Consider the following 11596-nt stretch of genomic DNA (forward strand, 5'->3'; position numbering starts at 1 on the left):
TTTACTTTAGACCATCATGAGCTCCTTCAGTTTAGATGACTGAGACAGTCTAGCTTCCAGTGAATCCAGTCCTGCTACTTAGGCTAGAGGGCTCATTCTAGAACACATTTCAGATCATTGCTGTTTTCCCACTAATATTCTTTCCATTGGTTTTCATTGCATTTAGTTTATAATATATACTGCTTGCCATGGTGCTATGGACTGAATTGTGTCCTCCCTAAATTCCTAAATTGAATTCCTAAACCCTAACGCTACTGTATCAGAAGATTGGACCCATAAGAAGGTAAATTAGGTTAAATGAGGTCTTAAGGGTAGGTCCCTGATCAGATAGGATTGGTGTCTTTAAGTGACACCGGAGCTCAGTCTTTATCAAACTCTCCTGTGCACCCAGAACATTCGCAGAGGAAACATCTTCTGAGCACATGCCAGGAAAAGAGGCCTCACCCCAAACCAAACTGGCTAGAATTTTGGTCTTAAACTTTCTAGCTTCTGAAACTGAGAGAAAATATATTTCTATTGTTCAAGCCACCCATCCTATGACATCTTCTTATGGTATCCCAAACAAACTGAAATTACATGTATACAATTTCTTCTGTATCTGTAATCTGGTTCTTACTGTCTTCTCCAAGTTGTCCTTTCCACCCTCACATCCCGTATCCCATCACAGATAACTGAATTTTGCAGAATTATCACAATGCTTCTAAGCCATGGAACATGAAGGTCCACTGTGTTCCCAATGCCTAACTCCTCCTTATGAGCCTGGCTAATGCCTACCTTTTCTTCAAACCTGAACTGAAATGTGGTCGGCAATATTTCCCGATGCCCTACAACCACATCTATCATAAAAGTCATCATGCTCCACCAAAATTATCCACTTCACTGTTTCCTGAAATAGATTCTAAAGAAAGTGGCCACTTTTTAAGTCTCAGAATCCCTGCCTAGAAGGAAGATATTGAATGTTTGAATAAATTAGTGATAATATTTTTAGTTTAGAGAGCACTATCTTCTTTCTCTGCCATTTGTCAGCTGTTGCTCTAAGATTATCTGTTTCTCTGTACATGAGTGTCCTTATCTGTCAAACTAAAAGAATGACACAGTGGTGTAGATTGCTGAAAGATTAATGATCATGTGGCTTACACCCCTGGGTAGTACCTATAAAGGGCTTGATCACAGGTGGTTGAATCTAAGTAAAGTTTATCCATCTTCTGAAAACCAATTCAATTCTACATGTACAATAAGACCTGCATAAAAATCCACAGGCAGAATTCACAGTGCTCTCACTTTTTCTCTCATAGACTTTGCATTTAGCTTAATAATGCATTTATCAGTTTTCCTAACACTGGACTGATTTATGCACATGCCTGCATCCTCTCAGCTAGTGATAAGCCCAGGAGGCAGGGACCAGGTGTTTTCCATCCTGCATCTACCACACTGCCTAGTGAGTGTGTTACATGTGGAAGGTACACACAGGCACATGCCAAAGTAAGAAACACAGAAAGGCAATATCTCCTGTGTGTTGTGAGATCTTGTCTCTAATAGACTTTAGACTTTTCACAATATTTGTCATACATTAATAATACTAATTAAGCTGCTTAATCTGCTACTAGTCTGCCCATTTCAGGGTTATTTAGCCTTTTATTAGTTAAGATTGACTATAAGCTATGATTTATTCATAAGGACTCCTTTATTTTTTTTTAAATGGACTTGAATTCAAAAAAGACACTGAGTCAGATGGTCTAGTCAGCAGGACAATAAGAGAAAAAACATCCCTCTCACTCTTTCAAGATTCTGGTCTTTCTTTAGCACCCCCTATTGTCAGAACCTAAGAAGTGGTAAAGGAGAAACATGTCTAAATTCCAGTTCCAGCATCCTAAGCTAAATCAGATTAGGAGAAGAGAGTTTTGAGCCGGGAGACAATAGCGTATTAAAGTGCACACTGTTAATTAATGACAGTGAATGAACTTTTTACATGGCACTTCTCTTAGCTGGTTTAGTTTCAATTCCATATTTTCAATCATGGCAGGGTATAGCTTTCACTGGTGGTACGCAAGTGTCAGTGGGATTTTAAACAACCACCAATTTTGTCATCAATTGGAGAGACTTTTGTTTCTAGAAAAGAGTGGATCCTATACAAAATGGGTTTAAGACTTTGTCTTTAAATATTTAAATAAATTACTTTAAAATAAAAGAGGAAGTTAGGAACAAGAAAAGATTCTTGCAAAAATAAAGACTGGGGAGGTTGGATTTCAACTGTTCCACTGCAGAAGTAATGTGAAATCCAGCATAAGTGCTACTCCACAATAAAAATGGCTTCTGCGCCAGAAAATTGGCGGGTGCTAAGTTTCTCTAATTATAGCGATACTGAAATGCTGGAGTATAGATATGACAGCAAATGTATTAGTTTGATAGATAAATTATGGACACTATTCTGCTGACTTTCAGATACAACGTTCAAGGTGGCCTCGGCTAGTAAATACAGTGGAAAACATATCCTCACACATTTGCTTCATGCCTGAAAAACAAGTAATTTAGAAGAAGACATCTGGAGACAAAATTTGAGCTGGACTCAGAGCCCATCAAAACACGGATTTGATGGCTTGGCGTCTGGCTGCTAAGCAACACACTTCTTACATTCAAAACAGAGTTGTAAAAGTAGAAGCCTGCAGCCAACTCTGTGTATTTCTCATTGAAATAGAAATAGGGGAGAAAGATTTTCTTAAGGCCTTAAGATATCTGATTTCCATGAGATAGATTAACCAAGATCATCTCTCTTCCAGCCTTTTCTGTTTTTTACTCTCTGAAGAATGAGGCAAAAATCAACTCTACATTTGGAATATTCGCAAGTGAATACTGCATAGAGGTCTTGAAATACTTGTCTCAGCCACCTAATAACACTCTTTTAAAATTAGCTGTATATATTCATAATACCTTGTTGCAACTTGACTTTTCAAACTACTGGTTTTTGTGAATTCCAATGTGTAGACTAGAAGGCCAACTGGAAACTCAGTGAGATTTTCTTTCCTTAAAGTATGCTTCTGCTTGGCAAGGAGACCAGGGAGGACCCATGTCAAATACTTCTCATGTGTGAAGCAGTTTGAAAACAGTATGTTATTACAGTACTTATTAAAATTAAGATAGCTAGTCAATTTATTTCTTCCTTGCTTTCATCCATTTAAAAGGTTTGGATACGTTTCACAGAATTAACTATCCAAGCAAAAAAACAAATCCAGAAAAAGCAAGATAGACATCATATACAATCACTGCCTAGTTTGTTTTTATTCCCCTGGGAAACATTAAGAAAATTATGGGTCAGAGGGCAAGGAGTGATGGGCCTTCTATCAATTTTGACTTATATTAGAATTCTAGAATATATGTTAGTAGTAAAGATGAATTATTAAAATGACCTACTCTTCAGAGCAGTATGCCTACAAAAGATTTTTTTTTCCTTTTTCTTTAGGGAGCCTCCTTCCATAAACTAGCCAAGCTTCCTGCTTGGCAGTCTCTTGTGATGTAGCAAAGCAAGGAAACCCAGACATGGAAAGTTACTTATGAAAAAAAAAGGTGGGGGGGGGACTTGGAAACTAAATAAAAAAGGGATAATTTTACAGGAGAATTTCATAGGGCCGGCTACAAAATGAATGTTCTACCGTTTCAAAGACCAATGTTGTGCACAGGAATTAAAAGATGGATTCCAGAATATCACTTAATGAGGAGAAAGATTTTCCATTGTGCACCACACGGGTGCTCTGCCTGGTTCTCTCTAAAGTGCTGCCCTTCAATGTCTTTGTTTACATGTGGTTTATATTATGTCCACCCATGAACCACATGTACCACTCCAAATTTATCAACACTTTTCCTTCATACCATGGGTGCCTTAGTAAAAATAGAAGAATTTGGTAGTGAAGGCATGATTCTGAAGCCTCCTGCATCATTTAATTTCTTATCCTTTGTTTATTCCATTTCGTGATTTTAGATAATACTTCAAAGTTTGTAATTCTTCATTTATTCTGGGTGAGTCTCAAACACTTCAAGAATGAACTTTAAAGGTTGATTCTTACCAGTTATTTGATTATCCAGAAAGCTGCCAATCAAAACAGAACTGAAAACTGAGGCTCAAAACTATGAGCAACCCAGACCCCAATCCAATCCAGACTTTCTGTTAATGTCATACCAAGGTGGTGGTCTAATAACCATGTAAACAGATATTGTGTTCCTCATAGAGCCTCTGGGCTTATAAAGATCCATTTCTTTCCTGTAAAGTCATCCTTAAAATGGGGGAAATCTTGGGAAAATACTCTTTCCCCAGGCCTTGACTCTTTGCCTAGATCTTTTGCACTGGAGCTTCAGAAACATTCTTCCAAAACCCAAACCTGCAAATTGGATGTGACCCTTCCTTGGCCGCTGAGTTGGCCAGGACTGTGCTTGTGATTTACTGGTCTACTAAGCAAAGAACTTGTTAAGCAACCTCACAAGTTTGTCCTGTCAGCTGATTGGGCTTCTGTGTCCTCTTGGCCCTCCCACATTCTTTCCTTCCCAGGAACTAAGACAGTAAGGTAGACCTGCAATGACTCCATTAGGAAGCCAGATTGGAAAGGAGGTCCTTAGGAAAATCTTTCCTTCACTTATGTTGCAGAAGGAGCTCAACTAGGAAGGGACATTTGCAAAGGAATAGCACCAGATGAACTATCTGGATGAACTAACAAGCCCTTTCCATTAGGTTAGACAAAGTTATTTGTTTGCTTTCACTGGAAAGCAAAAGATTGATGATTCCAAAAGAAATCTTGCTTTCCCCCTTTCCCATTTAACTATGTACAGTTTCTCAAGCATTCTAGTTCTCTTTACCATGTTTGTGGCCCTGTATTAATATATCTCAGACTGGATGACACAGAGCATTATTGATTGCCTAAGCAGATCTAGTCACTAAGGCAAGAATTGCTGCAGAGGCTAATCTGAACACAGGAGCACAGCTCACAGCCTGGGTTTTCTGCAAGATGCAGTTAAGCAAGTCCCATAGCGGCAGATGGTTTGTAGGAGAAACAAAGCCATCAGCAAGACTGTCCCTTCCACCTACCTCCTTATCTCAGGGCCAGGTGCACCCACCCCAGCTGGACCTACCTCCCTGGTGAACAGGATGGCCGCATCATAGTGCTCCTCGTGGTCATCTTCCAGCTGGTTGTGCTGGTGCTGCCATTTGCAAAAGTTCTTGAGTGTAGTGGCTGCGTTCTTGCTCACTTCCAAGCTCTTGTCCTTGTCTCCCAGCACCACCACCTTCACCACGACCAGGCGGATGTGGTTCTCGATGCTGGCATGGCTGTACAGTCTGTTGGCAATTGAGGCCAGGGTCAGCAGGTAATGCTGCAGGCCCCGGCCATACATCCGCGCCATAGACGCATCCGCCACCAGGAGCAGCTCCACCTGGCGGGCCCGGGAGATGGAGCGGCGCCTACGCCGCCACCAAGTCTGAGGTCCGGAGTCCCCCATAGGCAAGAGAGCGGACTGATCCCTGAGCTTCGAGGCCAGCGCAGTATGTCGGTCTGGACTACTATGAAGCTGGAGGCGCTGGTGGACGCCGGGCCGGGACGCGGGGGTCTCACAGCTGGCGCGTGGCGGCAGGGCTTCGAAGCTGAAACCTTCACGGGTGTAGACATGCAGGACCCGTGCTGACCCATCCCCGTACACGCGCCCGGTTTCTCCCTCAGGCCATGGCCCCCGCAGTCGAGGCTTTAAGGTGTAGCGCGCGTGCTTGACCGCGAAGAAGCCGTCAAGACCCCCACACAGGTCAAAAACAGCCAGGGAGCGAGGACTGCCGTCCACGGTGCCCCTGTAAAAGCAGTGGCTCCGGTGGCGCCGAGGTGCGCTTAGCCCGCCTCCTGCGGGCACGAAGCCAGAAGTGCCCACCGAACCATCCCTCTCCAAGTCCAGGAGAAATCTTCGGCCGCCCGCGTAGATGAGGTAGCCCACCTTTCCGCCGCCGGAGTAGAGTTGGTCGATGTTCTGCACAAGCCCGCTGCTCCTGCGCTGCAGCGCCAGGGGGTATGGATGGCCCAGAGGCTCGAACCGCTCCTGCGCCTCCTCCCCCTGCCGCTCGCGGGGCTGGGCTGCCGCTGCAGCAACCGGAGACTGCTGGGCTTTATCCTGGGCAGGTGCCTCAGCCCGGCTGGCCGCAGCCAGGGACAGGCGGAACGCGCACAGCAGCAGGGACGCCCACCCGAGCCGCATAGTGCGCTGCCCGCGGGGAGGGGCTGCGCGACGGGGACTTTATGGGTATTTGTTATTCGCCAGGGAAGTTATCGGGGCGGGGGGATGGGGACACACACACACACACTTGCTTGCAAGGTTGAGTCAAGTGTCGGAGGGAGGGGGACCAGAAGCAGCGCCAGCCTGTCCGGGCCGAGGTGCCAGCGTGCTAACTTTTCTTTGTTGGTTTGGAAAATGTTTGGATTTGTGCTCCGGAAAGAGGGGAGTAAAGAAAAAGAAAGGGAAAAATAAAATAAAATAAAATAAAAAAGCTAGGTAGTGGAGATTCAGCCAATACGGGGAAGGGAGGAAAACCCAAATGTAGCCAAGGTCGTTGCACCAAGAAAAGTAAAAAAAGGTATCGCGCACCAGGCGGGCAACTGGTGCGCACCCCCTCCCGCCCCCTGGCTGCTCCGGACCGGCTGGCTGCGGAGTTTCCAAGCTTCGGGGCCACTTCCTTTCTTATTTTGTGGGTTTCCTCGGCTCTGCTGAAACCGGGAGGAAGGGAAGAAAGAGACGGAAAAAAGCCATAAAAATCAAAACAAAAATGTGGGGGGCAGACTGCGGAGAGCCGGTGAAGCAGCGCGTCCGAGTCCCCTTGGCTGCGGTGTCTTCCTGCCCGCCGTCATCCCCAGTCGGCCGTGGAGAGCGCGGAGAGCAGCGCGAGCGCTGTGAAGATGCGAGGAGGTGGAACAATGAATTTATAGCGGCATGCCATCCTGCAATGGCAATTTCAACAATTCGTCACTGCACGCTGCCTCTTAAAGGGAGAGCTTCCCCCACCACTCCCACCCTTCCCCGTCTGCGCCTAATCAGATGGGGGAGGGAGAGAGCAAGGGCGGGGGAGGGTGATCGAGGAAAGGGAGACGTGAAGGAGGAAGGGACCGGGACCTGAAGGAGAGGAAGGAGGGACAAAGGAGGGAGCAAGGGCGGGCGGGGTGGGGGGTGGGGGTATTTGGGAAGAAAAACATAAAATTGACTTGGTCTCATTTAAAGTCACAGCGACTCCGGGTCGGTCTGGTATTTCACAACTAAGAGGGGTTGGTTAGCCTCGGCTTACCTCATCTTCTGGAGGGATGTTTTGGGGTGTTTTTTAAAGTTATTGAGACATTTCAAGTTTCTCCCTGCCTCTTTCTTGCTTGCCTTTCTTGCTTTGGGTAGGAAGTTTCTGCCGCAAGTTTTTCCCCTTTGCAGGCCGGTGCGCTCCGGCTTTGCAGACGGTACCACACCATCCACCAGCCAGGGCTCTCAGCTTCCCAAGCGACCCCTCGCCCCCGCGCTCTTTCGCTTCCTTCCAGCGGTCCGGGGGTACTGGGTTTCCTGCCTCCTCCTTCCTTAGCCTATTTGAGCTCCGACGCTAGCTCGGTTCGGTCGCGGGGTGACTAACTTCTCCCAGCCACCAGCAGCGCGTCTGGGTTGCCGAGAGCAGTCGCTGGCGCTTCCTGGCCGGTCCCTGAGCTTGGAGCGCGACGGGTGCCCCAGGGCAGGGCCGCCTGCGGTATGGGAACTCAGCGGCTTTGTGTGCAAAGGATGGGCTCTCCTCTTTCTCCAGCGCGCGTCTAGTCAATGCCCACAATCTGTCACTTAATCCCAGCCACTGGAACGCCGTTGCTTTAGAAAGGCAAGGAGGGAAATAGTTAGCTACTGAAATGAATTCTCCTCAATCCCCCCCCCCCCCCAGAAGATTTGTAAATTTTGTATTCTCACTTTCTCTTTTTTATTCCTGCTTAAAAGATAATTAAAATGATAAATGTCTATATGTTCAATCACAGAAAATGAACACTCATTGTCAAAGGCCTTAAACTACTAGTCTTTTCAGAAATTCCTTTTAGGAGAAAAAAAAGAATACTTTGTAGAGAAAGAGGATTGGTGCTTATTAGTAAGCGGGTGGCATTTACACACCGTTGGTCTTTTTCTCTGTCCTCTTTGTTTCCTCTAATTATCAATTCTAAAAAGGTAGAAGGAAAGTCCTAGGGCTTTCTGACATAATAACTATAAGATCTATTGTAGCAGCAGGAGCACCTCCCCTACCAATGTTCTTCAGTGAAAAATGAACCTGGTATAATTAGCACATTTCCATGTTTTAAAACTCTGATGGTGACAAAGGTAGCTGCGATGCCTCAGTGGCCCCCAAGCTGATGATTGCTTCTTAGGGAGGGAACCATGAACATCCAGAACTAGCTGGAGGTCCTCAAAGTACCAATAAACCTCTGGAGGACTTCTGGAAATGTCCAGTAATGATGGTCCATTTCCCTCTGACTGGAACACCATCTGTCATCATCTGGGAGGCAAGTAAAATGTGTTCTGACATCTGATCCTCACTCATAAAGTAAGTGACCTTCCAAGTCCCAGGAATATTCAATAGCTGCTGATGGATTCTGAAATTCATCAGAACCTACAAGGAAGTTGCTTTTGTTGAAGGCCTGTGAATTTCCAACCTCCTCAGTCTCTCAGTGGTCAGTTGTCCAGGGCCCATACTACCAGGCTGATGAGTCAGAATATAAAGGAAGAGAATCTAGGTTCCAGCAATCTCCAATTTTCCACCAATTGCCTTCAGCACTAAGCTCATGATTTTTACTCCAGTGATCAGTATATTGTGCCTACAAATAGCAAACTTGATTTTCTTAACCAGTTTTAGTGAAATAATCCAGCATTTGGCATTAAACACCATTTATAAAGCAATCTCGATTCAGTAAATGCAACCATTTCATCATTGTTAATCTCAGTGGATCATTTTGATAGGTATTTCAAGATGACAGTGGTTCAAATGTATTAATTATAATTCTTTTCATCCACAAAATATTTCTTATTTAGAATTTAAGGAAATTCTAACTGAATTTTCTTCTTATTAAAGCTTGTCTCTTTTGAAGGTGCTGAGCTTCTCACACAAATTTTATGCCTTTATTTTTTTTAAATGACATTTATATTCAGATAGATTATCCAGTCATTTATGAGTACATTGAAAAACACTTAGAAACAAAATTCCAAATATCAATATCAAGTGCTGAATATTTATTAGAATCACATATCACAAGGAAAGAAACTAACAGAGCTTTTGAATAGAATGAATAAATTCCTACTCATACAGAACAATTTTCTTGGAAGTAAGTTTTTTCCCCCCTGTATAAGTTACTTTGACACTTTAGAAAGTTCATTTGGTGATATGTGAAAAAATTACTTTAGTGGATTAGAATGAGCAGCTATGTTCTAGAAAAATAATGTTAGCTCAAGGAAGTAATCTGCACCTGATGAAAGTAGTTGAAGTGTTTAATCATAGGAAGACAATATACTGGCAATCATGTTTAGGTGGGCTCATTTCTACTTCATTATCTTATTATTCTAAATAACAGCTTTATTTGTGCATATTTAAGGAGAAATCTTCACTGCATTTATAGATATGATCACAAATTCAACTGATACATAACTTTTACATTTCCTAAAAGGAAAACAAGGCTTTCCATTCCATCATGATGCTAAATTGGAAATCATCATAGAGATCCTCTAAGGCAACTTTCATTTACCAGGAAGAAACTGAGACCTAGAGGTCAAAGTGACTAACCTGTAGCCAAATTTTAGGAAAATTAAATCCTCTAACTCTAGTTTGTTGTTTGATCTATCCCACCTCTTAAAAACCAAGGGGTAGGGAGCTTTGTGATGTTTTCCAGGGTCTTGTGAAGATGAATAAGCCAAAATGAAGGTTTGCAAGGCACTCACAGTTTAGAGATGGAGCCAAATGAATCAACAAATTCTTGGAATCCAAACAGGAAAACACAAAAATAGAAGGGATAAGATGCAACAACAACAAAAACAACAACAACCACCTGCAGGTGCTCTGAGCTCTGTATTTCCAGTATCACTTCATAAGATTCCTATGTTCTTGAATGTAGTATTTTCTCAAATTTCCATTTGCTAAAGTGTCATTTCCTCATCCCCACCTCAAACTAAGGTTTTAATGGTAAGAGTGAGGAAATATCTCGCAGTAAAATATTCCCTGCCAGCCAAACACCTGCACCTTACCTCCCATGCAGAAGAATCACAATTCCCAACTCTGTTTTCCTTTCTTACATCAAGACTCCTACTCATGCTTTGCTGCATTGAGAGTCCTCTTGGTGTCCTCTCCCTGGTAGCAGGATGCATGGTTAGCATGAAGTGGAAAGACTTCACTATTGCTCCTGGCCACTTATGCATGCTTTGAAGATTCTAGGTGAACCTTTCCCCATTTGTCTCTTTGCTTTGCAAATTCTAGTTCTCAGAAGACTTTGCTTCAAAACTAAAGGTTACATTTTGGTGCAGGGGAAGGAGTATATTTACTATTTAGTCCCAAGATTTTAGAGGGTGAAACTGCTCCTCTACAATCGTTCCCTCCTTTTCCCAGACCTTCCTTTACTCCACAGTGGCAGAACATTCATCTTAATGCACCAGTGCACACACATAATCTCACACACATTAGCACACACAACACATATTAGTATGCATAGTCATGCCCAAGCACCCACCCTAACTTAGGGTCCCCTCTAGCCTGCATTGATGTGTGAATATGAAGTTTTGATCAAAGCTTAGACACTAGAAAAGGGGATTAGACCAATTGTTCCCTCTCCCTTGCAAAGAAAAGTTTCTTGAGATCTGCAATGTCAAGGTCCCCCCCCAACAAAGAAGTTTCCTGCATACCTGATAAAATTCAAAATCATTTTCTCTGCTATCTGAATAGGACAAATTATGACCATCTATCTATTGTGATGGAAAATATATGCTTTGGAATCAGTTTTATTTAATATCATAAAAATAAATCCTTGTAAAAGCTAGATTTTTATATTTCCTATACACAGAAACTTTATACTGTAAAAAAGTCTTCAAATGAATAATGTGCATATGTATTATTTAAAACATACAGGTGTTATCTGTAAAGTAAAACCGACAAGTCATTTTTTATGCTGACCAGCTGTGAAATGTTGTTTTAGCTTTTCTCACACAATTATGCACATATTACTTGCTTTTATGAGTTACCCAAATTCTTTTTTTCCTATATTTTCCAGAAATTATCTTGAAATCAAACCTTACTGGAAACACATGAAAAATCGGGAATTCCCACACAAGAGTAATTTGAAACATTTGAGGTTTCTTATTTTTCCTTCATGATGGCAAATTTCAAGCACAGATTTCAAAGAACTTAATGAGCAGTAGTTGTCGTTGTGATTGTAATTGTAGTAAAATTTGTTGTTCCTGAGTCGTACAGTCACACCTTTTTTAGGCTAAGTTTGTGTCTTAATATCACTTTGTTCAAGCTTCGGAAATATCACAGTGTTTGTTGAAATTACTCAGTATTTCCATTTTAATGCACTTGCTTTATTCTGATATGGAG

The 11596-nt window shown here is 42.9% G+C and overlaps 1 protein-coding gene across 1 annotated transcript in view; it reads right to left on the bottom strand.

Annotated features, from left to right (window-relative positions):
* Positions 1–6996, bottom strand: part of Adamts5 (ADAM metallopeptidase with thrombospondin type 1 motif 5) — a 41336-nt gene extending 34340 nt beyond the window's left edge. The window contains exon 1 of the mRNA XM_026396168.2: positions 5116–6996. Within this exon, the coding sequence (XP_026251953.1) occupies positions 5116–6219 (1104 nt within the window). The 5' untranslated portion in view covers positions 6220–6996. The remainder of the gene's footprint in view (positions 1–5115) is intronic.
* Positions 6997–11596: the final 4600 nt, after the last annotated feature.

The sequence above is a fragment of the Urocitellus parryii genome, chromosome 2 (assembly GCF_045843805.1).
Source record: "Urocitellus parryii isolate mUroPar1 chromosome 2, mUroPar1.hap1, whole genome shotgun sequence".
Classification (NCBI taxonomy): Eukaryota; Metazoa; Chordata; class Mammalia; order Rodentia; family Sciuridae; genus Urocitellus; species Urocitellus parryii.